Source organism: Oncorhynchus nerka, linkage group LG21 (genome assembly GCF_034236695.1).
Source record: "Oncorhynchus nerka isolate Pitt River linkage group LG21, Oner_Uvic_2.0, whole genome shotgun sequence".
Classification (NCBI taxonomy): domain Eukaryota; kingdom Metazoa; phylum Chordata; class Actinopteri; order Salmoniformes; family Salmonidae; genus Oncorhynchus; species Oncorhynchus nerka.
In genome coordinates, this window is record NC_088416.1 from 7,867,754 (window position 1) to 7,883,449 (window position 15,696).

Here is a 15,696-nt window from a genome sequence, read left to right on the forward strand (position 1 = left end):
CACCTCCAGCTAATGACAAAGCATTGTTGAAATAACAAAGTTTGGGCAACCTCATGTCCCTTTCCTGCACATGGCTGTGGTTAGTGTGGCCCGTGTGTGTGTGTTGTGTGAGAAGACGAGTCCATTAGGGACCAGCATCCCTCTTTTCCTCCGTCTGCATCTGCCCTTTACTCACTCACTCTCCATTCAATTCAATTCAAGGGGCTTCATTGGCATGGGAAACATATGTTTACATTGCCGAAGCAAGTGAAAAAGATAATTAAAAAAAACAAATAAACTCACTCTCTCTCTCTGTCCCTTTCTCTTGCTCTCTCTATCTCTCTCTCTGTCTCTCTCTCTCCAGCGAGCTGTGCGGGTCAGCTATAAAAGGCCAATGGACAGTGCCCTCCACGTGGTAGGTCTTAAAGGCCTTAAAAAAGCCTCCCCTCTCCCACAGAGGGCTTCGCCAGCTAACTTTGAATTACACCGCTAGCTGGGAGTGTTTTGATTGTGGGTGTATGTTTGACAATTAGAGAATGTAAATTAGTAGGCCGCTAGCGTGTGTGTTAGTGTCGGTGTCTTTTGTGTACGTGTGTGTATATGTGTGTGCCCAGGATCTTTCTCATTCACAACTATTTGGTTCCAAGGCTTTCAGAGGGCTGGAACGACGCCAATTCTCTTTTATGTTCCTCTGCTTGTGTTTTACCATGGTAACCCAGCATGTATTGTAATGCCTTTATGTGCTTTCCTTCCCTCTTTTTTTTTTCATTCTTCAGACTGGTGGCCCGCTGCCATAGGCTGGGCCATGGGCTGTGGGCCAAACCTCACTAGGCAGTGTATTACCACTCAGGTGGGTGGTACGTGTTATTAGCGATGAGATTCCTTCCTTCCCTCTCTCAATAAATGAGCAGAAAACGACAGGGGCATGCAGCAAATGTCTCAGCGTTCTGCAAGAAACCAACGTCTAGTCTTGCACAGTGAATGTATGTATTTTGCATTTTGGACGACATCAGTAGTCCTCTTTACTGATGTAGTGGGCCTCATTGATATTCAGTACAAATCCCCAAATGACCCATTATTGCTTTTTGGTAATACCTTTTGTAATTTCTATCCAAGTCTCTTGGTATAGGGGCCATTAAGTAATGAATAACAAACTATTACAATATTGGAACACATACTGTAAATAGTACAATAAAACCTTTCTTCAACTGTTTGCTTTTGGCATGTTCAAGGCACAACTCGAATAAGTGAATAAGCCTGTACTGTAACAGCGGTAGAGAAATCCACAGGTGTCATCAGTGGAGGTGTTTATTGGTCTCCCATCTCTCATGAAATAATAAGGCCAACTGTAGTGAGCTCGAGCTGCTGGATAGGTAGTATGCCATTTATGAGGTTTGTGTGTGCGTGTGTGTGTGTGTGTGTGTGTGTGTGTGTGTGTGTGCGTGCGTGCGTGCGTGCGTGTGTGAGAAAGAGAGCGAGAATGCTCCCTGGTCCCTCCGTGGTTACAGATGAAGCCGGGTGTGATCTGTGTGTGTGTGAGAGACAGGGATACAGCATTGGGTGCTGCCTAGGTCAGTTAGTGGATAGTTAGTAATGAGGCCGGGAAAGGGGGTGAGTCAGTAACGTGCGGTCTGCTTCAGCCCTCGCAGCAAATTTCCCAGATACGATTGTGATTCTGTTAGTCAGTGTCCTACAATACACACACACCTGATTGCTTGTCCCAAGCTGCAGTAAAGCACTTTTTGCTGCTCTGTATTAGTTCCGAAATGTCCAATGCCACAGCTCTAATGAGCACATATTCACACACACAGTATAGGCTATAGAAAGCGATGATCCCGTTATAACCAAAAGGTTACCTGTGGTAGACAGAACAAAAGGTTACCTGTGGTAGACAGAACAAAATGTTACCTGTGGTAGACAGAACAAAATGTTAACTGTGGTAGACAGAACAAAAGGTTACCTGTGGTAGACAGAACAAAAGGTTACCTGTGGTAGACAGAACAAAAGGTTACCTGTGGTAGACAGAACAAAAGGTTACCTGTGGTAGACAGAACAAAAGTTACCTGTGGTAGACAGAACTAAATGTTACCTGTGGTAGACAGAACAAATGGTTACCTGTGGTAGACACAGCACAGAAGGTTACCTGTGGTAGACAGAACAAAAGGTTACCTGTGGTAGACAGAACAAAAGGTTACCTGTGGTAGACAGAACAAAAGGTTACCTGTGGTAGACAGAACAAAAGGTTACCTGTGGTAGACAGCACACAAGGTTACCTGTGGTAGACAGAACAAAAGGTTACCTGTGGTAGACAGAACAAAAGGTTACCTGTTGTAGACAGAACAAAAGGTTACCTGTGGTAGACAGAACAAAAGGTTACCTGTTGTAGACAGAACAAAAGGTTACCTGTGGTAGACAGAACAAAAGGTTACCTGTGGTAGACAGAACAAAAGGTTATCTGTGGTAGACAGAACAAAAGGTTACCTGTGGTAGACAGAACAAAATGTTACCTGTGGTAGACGGAACAAAAGGTTACCTGTGGTAGACAGAACAAAATGTTACCTGTGGTAGACAGAACAAAATGTTACCTGTGGTAGACAGAACAAAAGGTTAGCTGTGGTAGACAGAACAAAAGGTTACCTGTGGTAGACAGAACAAAAGGTTACCTGTAGTAGACGGAACAAAAGTCTGTTTGAGCCCGTAGACCACATTAATGCATCAATATCCATTACCCAAACAAACGTTTCTTCTGACAGCATTACCATGCTTGGTCATGGTCTATTCATGCAATCAGTGGATAGATTTACTGGCAAATTATTAAATAATTGGCAGGGATACATGCACAAAAACACTTTAAATGGAAAGAGGAGGCAGTAGCAGTCTTTGGCCACAAGGTGGGTTACTTGTATATTATTCGGAGCCCGTCGTTGAACGTCTACTGTAATATCCTTTGATCGATCGTAGTCATTAATATCATAATGATAAATCCATGCATACATGTATAACGCAAATTCACCACTTCAACCTCCATTCTTAAAATGTCTTTACTCTAGTCTTCCTATGCCATTACAAAGTATTTCCATCACTTCGTTTAGGCAACAAAAAAATCAGTCGCCTGTTCCTTTAAGACGGTCTCCAAAGTTTAGCGTATGACGTCAACCTTGGCTTATCCATAACGCGAGGCGATCCAGTGGCGGAGAAGGGAATCTGAACGGCGGGAGAGACAGGTGAATTTAAAACTGGACGTGAGCGCTTCAGTATCAGGGGGAGATACACACATTACAGGTGAGACGTTTTAAAAAGAGATTATGAAAACTGCTGTTGTCTTCCCCGAGTTAAATATATTTTTAACAGGAATGTGAAATGGGAATAGGAAGATAAGCCTCTACTGTATAGAAAAAAACGGAATAGTTCACATTAAAATAGGTGCATTTAGCTATAATTCAAAAAGTATTGTGATAATGAGAGTTTTATATTGTTTTAAGCATGAAAACACCTGTGTGCTGTAAGAAATAGGACTTAACTTTGTCAAATCAATGAACTACCTCAATGGCAGGGTGTCTTTTCTGTTGAAAAATAAAATAATATGCTGGAGAATTGTATGGCTACATTGCTGTAGAAGTGTAGAATTGTCTCTTTCACAGTTTTCTATTTGCATCATCTTGGCAGGAAATGCATGTTCAGTGATCGTCATATTTTTTTCTTCTTCATTTGAATGAACTGCTAGGGTTGAGCAATGGACCATGCACGGACAATTTACCACGCATTTATTTAGTCGTTTTCATGGTTATTTTCATGAACATTTTTTAAAATGTATTTACATATTGCATTGCGTATGCCCTACTTAGTGGCTTATTGCATGAAAAGTCACTAATTCCATGGAAATATGCCAAATGAAATCAATATTATTTTGCATATAATAACTGATTTAGTGCTTTCTGAGGTTAATGTTAACTTTTGCAGTAATGGGTTGATTGGCACACTGCCCCTTTTGTGTTTTATTTCCACAGAGAATCATTGAAGATGAACACAGAGGAAAAACAAGAGCTCAAGTCATCACAAGATGAAATGATGGGTATGACAGCTTTTTTTCAACGTAGAACTTTCACTCTAACTTATATTCCATACCGTAGGCTAATCATCTTTATTGTTGCAAAAAGGATGTGGTCATAAATTGACTTACAAAAAAAATGATGCCCCAAAAAAAACGTATACGGTTTGAGATGTATGTTAGGCTCCGTATTAAAGACTAAGATGGCGATGGTCTCTTCACAGACGTTAGCAGCGCCGTGACAGATGAGAGGCCACAGACAGAGGAGGAGGAGAGAGGAGAAGGGGCAGGGGAGAGACAGGGAGAGGAAGAGGAGGCCCCAGGGAAGACCTCAGAGAGTGGAATGGAGTGCTCAGAACCCACAGGAAACGAGGGAATGACAGGTACAAAACACGTGTTGATGAGAACATTGTCCCAAAACCATGCTGCATTGACTAGCTTACCCACTATACTATACCCAATACTCAACCGACCTATGGGATGAAATGCACAAGCCATTGGGCTTAACAGAGGCTGTGAACAAAGGAGGTCAGATGCCCAAGACCACCAGTGTTAACCAGACATTGACTCCATTTTACAACCTGAGTTAGAGGAGTTGCTGGTAACACTTTATTTTAAGTGTCTGTAAAAAACAAAACAATTTATAAGGCATTTATTAATCATTACTTAGACATGCATAAACCATTTATGAATCATTACTAATCATAAGTATACATGCGTTTTATTTGCAGTCCCTAATCTAAAGTGAGCACAATTGATACTTTATGTGTACTTTATACATGTTTTGAGTGAGCCGTGTAATATCTCACAAAAAGACGGGCATGGCATTGGTAGACATTCCTGCAGTACATGGCAAAAGAATAGGCACACAACACAGGATGTTTAAGGAAATATATATACATGTGTGAATAACTAACTTACTAACATTTACAGATGTGGGAGTAATGATAAATAAAATGGTGAATAAAACTGTTTTTAAATGCCTTATAAATGGTTTATTATGGCCCCTTAAATAAAGTGTTACCGGTGTGGTGTAAGTCTGCTGGAGCTACTACTGGAGGCCATGCGCTTCCTTATTTGAGTCTTTTGCCACAGCTACACAGTCGGGGTGTAACCCTGTAGCTCTGAATTTCTACTGAAGCGCGCCCTGCGGTTCACTGCGCTCAGGCCCTGGACTCTATATGGGGCCTCTCTCTGTGCAAAGTTTCCATCGCACCTCTGAGCGCTTTGCATGACAAGGAAGAGCATCAGCCACCGCTGAGACCACAATGTGGTTTCTGGATGGAATATAACTTGAGTCTCGACAGGGGTTGGTTGACTCTCAGCAGGGACAGGCATTGCAGGCCAGAGCCCAGGACTTGACGTGTACACAGGTGCAGTTGTAGGATATATAGACTGTAGGACTTAGGGGATAGCCTATACACTGCAGGGCTTGGGATTTACTTGTATGGTATGAGGTGCACACTTGCAGGGTTTGGGTCTTAAACTTGCAATGCTTGGGGTGTAGGCCTACTCTTGCAGGGCTTATTGGTGTGGGGCTTGGCAATATGGCCCAAATATAATTTCACTATATTTTTCTCATTTTTGATGGTATGGCGACATTTGACAGAATTGCATGTTTCTGAACAATACAAGTTCCAAATATGGTTTAGAAGTAGGACATGACCCTAGAATGGCAACAAATTCTGATAGGTTTTTATTCGCGATCAAACTAGGACAATACTGACAGTGAAGTAGTCCATTTGTTGAACTTTTAAGTTATTTAGCACTGTATGAAAAACATCTTTAAATATGGTATTTGAAAAATCCATACCGGTATGTAGGTATTCACAATATATCACCCAGCCCTATATTGGTGTACATTTGCTGGGTTTGAGTTATGCACTTTTAAGGACTTGGGTTGCACACTTGCGTGGTTTGGGGTATACACTTCTAACTTGAAAAGGCAATGCTACACTTATGGGGAGGGCTATGCTCTCAATCTGTATGATCAGAAGATGATGAAGCATGGCTGTTGTGTTCTTTTCTTCGACGTTGACTGAGAGGTTTCTCTTTGCCGCTTTGTCTCTGCCCTGGTTCTGGTTTCTGAGCATTGAAAGGAAATGCCTTGCTGTTATCTACGAAAAACATCTCCTAAATCTTTCTCTGGCAGTCTGCCTTGTCCTAAATTCGCCTAACCAAACTAGGAGATGGGCTGGTGTCAATATTGTAAAATATTCTAAGCGTAAATACAAATGTAGAGGTGGAGATGTAGCGTTTATCACAAAACCTTGTAGAAGTTTCTGTCTGATGATTGGCCCCGTGGAGCTCTGCTAACCCAGCTAGCATATTTGGTGCTTTGGAAGTTGTGGGAATGTACAGTACCAGTCAAAAGTTTACTATTTCCTACATTGTAGAATAATAGTGAAGACATCAAAACTATAAAATAACACATATGGAATCATGTAGTAACCAAAAGAGTGTTAAACAAATTCTTCAAAGTAGCCACCCTTTGCCTTGATGACAGCGTTGCACAGTCTTGGCAGTCTCTCAACCAGCTTCATGAGGTAGTCACCTGGTATGCATTTCAATTAACAGCTGTGCCTTGTTAAAAGTTCATTTGTGGAATTTCTTTCCTTCTTAATACATTTGAGCACATCAGTTGTGTTGTGACAAGGTAGGGGTGGTAAAAGACCAAGTCCATATTATGGCAAGAACAGCTCAAATAAGCAAACAGTCCATCATTAATTTAAGACACAATGCGGAACATTTCAAAAACCATCAGGTGCTATGATGAAACTGTCCCTCATGAGGACCGCTACAGGAAAGGAAGACCCAGAGTTACCTCTGCTGCAGAGGATACGTTCATTAGAGTTAACAGCAGCCCAAAAATGATTTTCATAGAGTTCATGTAACAGACACATCTCAACATCAACTGTTCAGAAGAGACTGCGTGATTCAGGCCTTAATGGTCGAATTGCTGCAAAGAAACCACTACTAAAGGATACCAATAATAAGAAGAGACTTGCTTGGGCCAAGAAACAAGATCAAGTCCAAATTTGAGATTTTTGGTTCCAACCGCCGTGCCTTTGTGAGACGCAGAGTATATGAATGGATGATGTGTGGTTCCCACCGTGAAGCATGGAGGAGGTGGTGTGATGGTGACACTGTCAGTGATTTATTTATAATTTAAGGCACGCTTAACCAACATGGCTACCACAGCATTTTGCAGCAATACGCCATCCCATCTTGTTTGCGCTTAGTGGGATTATCATTTGTTTTTCAACAGGACAATGACCCAAAACACACCTCCAGGCTGTGCAAGGGATATTTGTCCAAGAAGGAGAATGATGGAGTCCTGCATCAGATAACCTGGCCTCCACAATCACCCGTCCTCAACCCATTTCAGATGGTTTGGGATGAGTTGGACCGCAGAGTGAAGGAAAAGCAGCCAACAAGTATATGTGGGAACTCGTTCAAGACTGTTGGATAAGCATTCCAGGTGAAGCTGGAGTGTGCAAAGTTGTCATGGCTAATTTGAAGAATAAAAAATATATTTTGATTTGTTTAAAACGTTTTTGGTCACTACATGATTCTAAATGTGTTATTTCGTAGTTTTGATGTCTTCACTATTATTCTACAACTTAGAAAATGGTTTAAAAAAATAAGAAAAACCCTTGAATGAGTAGACGTGTCCACATTTTCGACTGGTGCTGTATATTTTCAGTTTCACATTGGTTGTGGGAACGAAGCCATATGTTTCCTGACTGGTAAAAATGAAAGTTTTTTAAATGTTATGAGAATGTTTTATTTTTAAGTTGCAGGGAGGTTATGAGAATGTTTTACTCTGGTTCCTTGAAAGTTTTCCTGGTAGGTTTTATTAAAGCTCTGAGAATGGAAATGATAGGTTATTTGGAGGTTTTTTAATAACTTCCTTAATCCTTTCACCTGAATGTTTCAATAACACTTAATAACACTGCTATCTTATTGTGGGTTCACTTTTTTGAAATCCAAGCACAGATAAGACACATGAAAATCCATTTCCTTATGAAGCAGTACTTATGCAAACAACTTTATTCTTTATTGTGACACACCATCAGTGAAGATTTGAACCAATAATCTTCTCTTCTCTAACCATGGAATTAGTCCACTGCGCCACCAGGATGGAGCTAGCATACCATACAAGCACTCATTAAGATCAGGTGTGGCCAATTAGTGGGCACGGCCAACACACCTGAACACCATTAACAAGGTAGAGTTTAGAGAGAGTTTTGTTGATGCTGAGGGCGGAATGTAAATGTAAATCTCTGAACGTCACGAAAGTGTTCTTATGTTTTTTCTGGAAAGTTTTCGGAGTGTATGTTTTTAAATGACATTCTTAGAACCTTCTCTGAACATTACAACATTTTGGTTCTCGGAACAATTTGAGAACATGTCTTTTAAATAGAACCATGAGGAAACTTGTAGAAAACGTAATTGCTGACGTACTGAAATTCCCACAGAAGAACATTGTTCTTGGAACAATTTGAGAACATTACTTGAAATGGAACCATGAGGAAACCTGTAGGAAACGTTATTTTGAAGTAATGAAATTCCTGAAGAAGAAAGTTGTTTCTTAACATTCTCTCAACAATTTGAGAACATTCCCAATGTCAAACCATTTGGAGAACGTTCCTAGAACATTACTAGCAGTGAAATAAAATGTAACCATGTTTGAACATTTAGAAAACATTCTGTTAAGGTAATGAAACACCAAGAAAATAATGTTTTTTTTTGGTCAAGTTCCTTAAATGTGCTGAGAATATTCCAAAGCCTAGCAACTATCCTGCACCATTCCCGGAAAGTTGTGGGAAGGTTGTATGCAAAATAATCATAGGACAACCACGCTCTCACCAAGCTCTCTGAATCATCTGGTTCTCAGAATGCTGTGTTAGCTGGGAAGCTATTTATGTCCATATTTGCAGAAAACTGCATGTAGAATCATTAGATAGGTTTTACAACATAGACCGGCATTTTTCTCTTCGCACACTGGCAGTGGACAAAATACTAACTTTTGGGGCTTAAAGTGGCAATCGGCAGTAGAAACAATAGCAAATCCCTCTCCCCACCGCTGGTTCGGTAAAAAGCCGAGGGATGGGACTGGAGAAATGTAATCACTCTCAAATTCATAGGCAAGAGCTATGGATGCAAGGATTGACCATCCATGATATCAAACTTATAGTTTTAACCATGTTTTGAGGCTATATAGGGTTTGTTTACATGTTCTTTATTTACAAACATTGGAGTAAAACAAGCATATATTTTGGGTTCTGATGGGCTACAACAGTTGAATTAAGCTCATGAGGCATTTATTTATAAGTTATATTCTTCAAGAATCTATGGGTATATATAATTCATTTATAAGTCCAAAAATGGATGGAGCAACTGCTGATTGCCCCTTTAAAGTCAGTCAGTCTGTTTATGAAACCGGTCAGCTGAAATAAGACTAGTCGAAAAGCAAAAAATATTGATTTCTTTAATGTTGTTTTACCACTATAGACCAGCCATAACTAGTTTCATGCAATTTGCTCTAGGTGCTCATGAAGTCAAATAACCAAGGAGGGAAATATATTTAACCCTCTCTTTCTCTCCCCTCCTTCCTAGATGGGGTTCCTGTGAAAACTGAGAACGAAGAGTATGACGACAATGACGATCAGTACCCCAAGAGTGAAGAAGAAGGTGAACGAGACAATTACCTTTATGAAGAAGAGGAAGAGGAGGAGAAGGAAAGGGATGAGGAAGACGAAGGAGAAGGGGAGGAAGAGGGAGAAACCCTTAACGAACCACAGGACCTGTCTCTGGCAGATTATGTAAAGTATGAGAGCACAGGCCCGCAGGACGCCCACACCGACTCCTCGCCGTACGCAGCAGAACCCCGCAGCAAGCTCAACTGTGACATCTGTGGCCTGTCCTGCGTCAGCATCAATGTGCTGCTCGTACACAAGCGAAGCCACACCGGTGAGCAAAGTAACACAGCCAAACCAACCCTGGCCTTAAATAATGTTTTTAATTTTTTTTAATAAACTCAGTAGATCAAGGTGTTTGATTAAAATATTTGTGTTTCAATATGTACAGTGACTCGTGCGTCACACTCTGAATGGACACATTTGACTTTACATGCACTCTGCATTACTTGCCCTCGCACTGATAAAATGCCATTTCAACATCTGCTATAACACAGCAAGCACACTTCACTCAACCGTCTGCTTTATAACAAACCAAGTGTTAACTCCTATTCAGTCACAGTACTGCAGAGTAATACATACGAGTTCACCTACCACAGTAGTCTATGCGCTACATAACTACTGTATCAGTGAGTCTTGGCGGTGTTGACCCGAGTTTCTCCATGACGTGGGATCCCTCTGTTTTTCCCTACACCCAGGTGAACGTCCGTTCCACTGCAGCCAGTGTGGCGCCTCCTTCACCCAGAAGGGAAACCTGCTTCGCCACATCAAACTGCACTCCGGGGAGAAGCCCTTCAAGTGCCCGATGTGCAACTACGCCTGCCGCAGGCGAGACGCCCTCAGCGGACACCTGCGCACACACTCAAGTACCTATCCACCATATGTGTGCCACCTGCGTTTACATATGTATAACCACACATGCATCTCATAATAACACAAACTCAGGTATTTTACATCTGTTCACACTTACTTACACATGTGCACAAAATATATGCGTACACATGCAAACACACACACACACACACACACACACACACACACACACACGTAAGTACCTATAACCTGTCTGCACACAGTTATTTAGATATGCGTTGATATCACGTTGGGGCTGTCAGTGACGTTCATTTAAAGGAGGTTCTTGAGGCCTCCCCAGTGGCGCATACCCGGGTTCATTTCCCGGACTGCACACAATTGGCCCAGGGTTGTCCGGGTTAGGGGATGGTTTGACCGGTGGGGCTTTACTTGGCTCATTGCGCTCTAGCGACTTACTGTGACGGGCCGAGTGCCTGCAGGTTGACCCCGGTCATCAGGTGAACAGTGTTTCCTCCGACGCATTGGTGCGGCTGGCTTCCGGGTTAAGCTGGTGGGTGTTCAGGAGCGCGGTTTGGCGGGTCATGTTTCGGAGGACGCGTGCCTCGACCTTCGCCTCCCGAGCCCGTTGGGGAGTTGCAGCGATGAGACCAGATCGAAATTGGTGAGAAAAAGGGAGTAAAATACAACCTCAAAAAATAAAGGGAGGATCTTGCAGAGATCGCAGTTGCCCCATTATTTAACAACAGCCTCAGTAAGCAAAGTGAATGATGGTTTGAAGTGGGAGTTTGTAGTTTTAACTGAAACTCTTTTCTCACAGTAGAGAAGCCCTACAAGTGCAACCACTGCGGTCGCAGTTACAAGCAGCGCAGCTCCCTTGAAGAGCACAGAGAGAGGTGCCATGTGTATATCCAGAACAAAGGCAACGCTGAGAGAGGTGAGAGGCCCTGGAACACTCCTCCCTACCCTCTGTTACACACACACACTTCAGACACACACATACACACTTACACAAATGCACTTTAGACATACACACATACACACTTTGCTCATGCAATCACACACACACACATACACACATACAACATTCGCAGGCACTCACACGCAGATGTGTGCACATTCTGTTGTCTACTCCCACATTTGTGCACACACGCATACACACATACACATTTGCTGGCTGCAGAGTTGTGTAGCTTCATTCCATTTAGTTCATGGTCGTAAGTTGCCCCACCATTACAGCTAAATAGGTTGTGGCTGTTGTGGTGGGAGACGTTGTGTTGTAAGGACACCAGAGGGGAAGTCAGTCAGAAGAGATGTAGGACAAACGTCTCGGTGTCCTGTTCTGACTGCACCCCCCCCCCAGAAGTCTGTTTGCCAGCCATGGTGGACAGTCAGGACGGTTGCGACACAAAAAATACCAAGTTGTTTTGTGGTCGGTTGAATGTCGTAAGTACGGCAGATAGATAGCGTGTGGTGAGGAAGCACATCCTCGACCTTGCGGTCTTCCTCCTGCAGGCCTCACTAGTCGATGAGGCAAAACACCAGGAAGTGAGGTCACGGGCTTTGTTATCTTGGCTGCGCTCAATGTTTTATTGGTTCCTCTGAGGGCGAGTTTCATTTTAAAGTAATTTTGTTTGTTAGTTCTGTAAAAGAAAAAGATATTTTCACAACCTCAAATGCTCGAGGCAGTAGACAGTTGCAGCACAGCGGACAGAAAGCACACACTTTGTCTTTGCTGTACCTCTGTACTGCTAAGAAACCTCTCTCTCTCTCTCTCTCTCTCTCTCTCTCTCTCTCTCTCTCTCTGTCTCTGTGTGTGTGGGTCTCTCAGCCGGTGAGGACACCCACGTGTCCAGGACTACTCACATGGGCACGGAGCGCGCTCTGCTACTGGACAGATTGGCGAGCAACGTGGCCAAACGCAAGAGCTCTATGCCACAGAAGTTCACTGGTAAGACCAGTCTGACTCATTCCTCAACTGTCTTGCAGGCTGTCACCTTGGTAGGGTTAACTAGGCATGGGTGAGTGTGTAGGCGGTGAAAACTGCAGATGTTTTTTTTCCTGTAGATGTAGTCATTCAAACAAAATGAGGAATTGCAATTTTGATTTGATGATTCCTTTGTGACTAGACTGCTGGTTGCTTATTCTTTTGAGAAATTGCTAATTTGGCAATTCAATAGCAAGTGGGTTAATTGTATGTCTGTGTGTAATGGGTCTCTGATTACTGGCTTCATTGCTGCACCTGTCAGGTTTTTACTATAATCTGACCCCTTGCTACTTGCTGCTGCTGCTGTTATCGTATTGGAGGTTTACTGTCAGTTGCACGTAATTAAAATAAATGTACGTTTTAATGATATATATATATTTTTAAAGTGTGTCATATTGTTGTCTGTCTAAGCTACATGTCTGTCTGTCTGTCTTTTTCGCTCTCTGTCTATCTGTCTCTCTATCTATGCAGTTCTCCTGTCCCCCCTTGCTCTGCTTGCCAAGCAGGAATTCTGGGCAGAACGCCAGCCTCATCTGCTGCACCGCGCCATAGGGTGGTAGACCACTGCCCTAATTTCCCTGCCTCATGTATATGTTAGGTGGGTATGGTTAACCACGCATAGGAATAGAATGCCAATAACATGAAGCAATCGTGGGAGATGTGCCTTTTGCACACGGGAACACTCTCACACACAAACGGACGAGTATAAACGTCCAAGTCGTAGTGCTTCATTGAAACTTCTGCACTACTACTACTACTACTACTGCTGAGTGTTTGAAAACCGTCCGTTTCAGTAAATGAGTGATTTGTCATCACGTTGACTTCCCAAACCCTAAGGTGTTGTACCCATTTCCAATACCCAGGTCACACTTTCTTGTCAAGCGTCTCCGCTTATCGTGGAGTGTTTCGTTTCAGAATTCGAGACGCTGCAAAGAAACAGTAAAGCTGTCTGGCCTAAAGAGATCCTCCTGTCACCCATCACCCTGACAAATGAACTGAAATCTTGCAATATAACGACCACAGGAGGAAAAGAGAGGTGGTGGTTGAAAAACAGACGAGAGCGCGAAACGTGAGCAGATGCCTCCGTCTCCTCTTGTGGTGGAACGGCAGCTGCAGCCGTGGAGACTGAGAGGCCTCTTCGTCTCCTCCTCGTCTCTGTGGCTTGAGTCCTAAATGGCACCCTATTCCCTGTAGTTCACCAAATGGCACCCTATTCCATTGTGCATTGTATAGAACAGGGTGACGTTTGGGACACAGATCTCTTGTTCTGTCACGCCCTCTTGGTGTTCGTTCTGTGGTAGGAAGCTCGTTTATCTACAGGGTCAGCGGCTGCCTGCTAGTTCTCCATTGCACGAGCTATCAAGATTTCAATTGTACAAAATGTGCTTTTTATCTTCAAGTGTGACCAAGCTTGCTCCTTTGCTGCTGATGCTCCTTATGGTTAGTGGAGGTGGCTCTTGTGGCTCCCTCTCCACTGCACGTCTCTGGCTCTTTTCTGAAAGCGAAATGGTTACGGCAGAGCCATTTATATAGAGATATATGTGTGTGGTAGACAGAGATATACAGTTTATGTATTTTTGGCACTGGGTTAGTGGCCCCACCTGCACAGTGCTGAGTGAGTGAGTGCTGAGGTGTCTCTCCCTGTGTGGGTGATCTAGGGGACAACGGCGTGTGTCTGGACCTGAGCTTCAACAGGGAGCTGATCCACCGCTCTGATGTCATGGACCCTCCGCTCACCTCCCCAGGATCCGAGAACCACCACAGCCACCAGCCCCTCTACACAGGCCAGGACCCTGACTCTGCCTCCCCCCACAGAGCCTACCCCATCCCCCTGAGCCGCGCTGACATGAGCCCCCTGGCCCTCACCAATGGTCACAAGCTTGAGCAGCAGCAGAGCACTGGTCTCGCCTACCTGCCCCGGCCCAGCCAGGGCCAACCTAGCATGGACACACTCCACGCCGATCGGGCCCAGCTCTCCCAGCCTCTCATCTACAGCCTGGGGCACCTGCTGGGGCCCAGTCCCCACAACAGCCTCCCACGCCCCCATAGCCAGGCTCACGCGCTCCCCATGCCACCCATAGAGGCTCTGAGGGTGGTAAGGAGCGAGGGGGAGGTAGGGGTTGGGGTAGGTACAGGAGCGGGGGCGGTGTACCCCTGCGGTCACTGCAGGGTGTGGTTTCTGGACTACGTCATGTTCACCATCCACATGGGCTGCCACGGCTTCCGTGACCCACTGGAGTGCAATGTATGTGGCCACCGCAGCCGGGACCGCTATGAGTTCTCCTCACACATTGCGCGCGGCGAGCACCGCCTGGAGTTGAAGTAGTATAGACACATTTGCAGGTGAACACACACATACACCCATACATGTAGTCAGACTCCTAAACGGAATAATGCATACACATTTATACACTTACACACATGAATTGTGTACAAACATTACATACACACAAAAATGATCTCAGGGACTTTCCTTTTTGTTTTTAATTAGCACCAGTATTACCACACACACACACACACACACACACACACACACACACACACAAGGAAATGTAGCATTTCAGTAATGTAGCATTTAAAATGTTTTGTAGAGGATAATCATGCTTGACTCAAGTGCCAACATTTATTTATGACAAATAACAGTGTCAAAAGTAAAAGAGATCAGGATTATCTGAAAGATAATCATTTGATCAATAGTTATTTTTCTATCTATGTTTTATGTGGGACTACATTTTATTCTACTTCACTAAGCTGCGGAATAACTTTTCTACAGAAATATATATGTGTTCTTCATCTTATTTTTTGGTGACTATTCAACAGAAGTGTCAACATAAAGGGGGTAATCGGCAGTCAATATTTGGCATTACCTTTGCCGTGCCTGCTGCTTTTAGGTTGGGATATACTACAGTGTGTCCAAATATACTCTGTATGTACAGCAGTAGCAGTAGGACATAGTACTGAGTACATTTTACGTTCACTGCAAGCTGACTGACAGACTCTGTTGTACATTTAGTTTTCCTTTGTAAACTACTGAGGTTCAAAAATAAAAACTAGTTCATTCAAGCTAATCTGGTCATTGTGTGGGACTGTGTACCTTGTGAAAGAAACAGCAAAGAGCCCCCGCAGCGAAAGGCCGTCTTCTTAATACAGACTATGTGCTAATACATTTC

General features: G+C 43.4%; 1 protein-coding gene across 3 annotated transcripts; it reads left to right on the top strand.

Annotated features, from left to right (window-relative positions):
* The first annotated feature begins 810 nt into the window (after positions 1 to 810).
* On the top strand, positions 811 to 15,589 carry LOC115103770 (zinc finger protein Aiolos-like). 3 transcript variants are annotated; one of them, XM_029624694.2, is made up of 8 exons: positions 811 to 829; positions 3,987 to 4,051; positions 4,252 to 4,410; positions 9,650 to 10,003; positions 10,428 to 10,595; positions 11,360 to 11,476; positions 12,371 to 12,490; positions 14,185 to 15,589. In XM_029624694.2, the coding sequence occupies exons 2-8, from the start codon at positions 4,000 to 4,002 to the stop codon at positions 14,850 to 14,852; spliced, it is 1,638 nt and encodes a 545-aa protein (XP_029480554.1). In that variant the 5' UTR covers positions 811 to 829; positions 3,987 to 3,999; the 3' UTR covers positions 14,853 to 15,589. The 3 variants fall into 3 exon arrangements, with proteins under 3 accessions (XP_029480554.1, XP_029480555.1, XP_029480553.1); XM_029624693.2 differs by lacking the exon at positions 811 to 829 and adding an exon at positions 3,146 to 3,261; XM_029624695.2 differs by lacking the exons at positions 811 to 829; positions 4,252 to 4,410 and adding an exon at positions 3,145 to 3,261.
* Positions 15,590 to 15,696: the final 107 nt, after the last annotated feature.

Bases quoted from the DNA above. Each gene is read 5' to 3' on its own strand.
- LOC115103770 (XM_029624694.2), top strand. From the start codon at position 4,000: ATGAACACAGAGGAAAAACAAGAGCTCAAGTCATCACAAGATGAAATG. The intron at 11,477-12,370 runs GTGAGAGGCCCT...TGGGTCTCTCAG, and splicing joins CAAAGGCAACGCTGAGAGAG to CCGGTGAGGACACCCACGTG. The intron at 12,491-14,184 runs GTAAGACCAGTC...TGGGTGATCTAG, and splicing joins TATGCCACAGAAGTTCACTG to GGGACAACGGCGTGTGTCTG.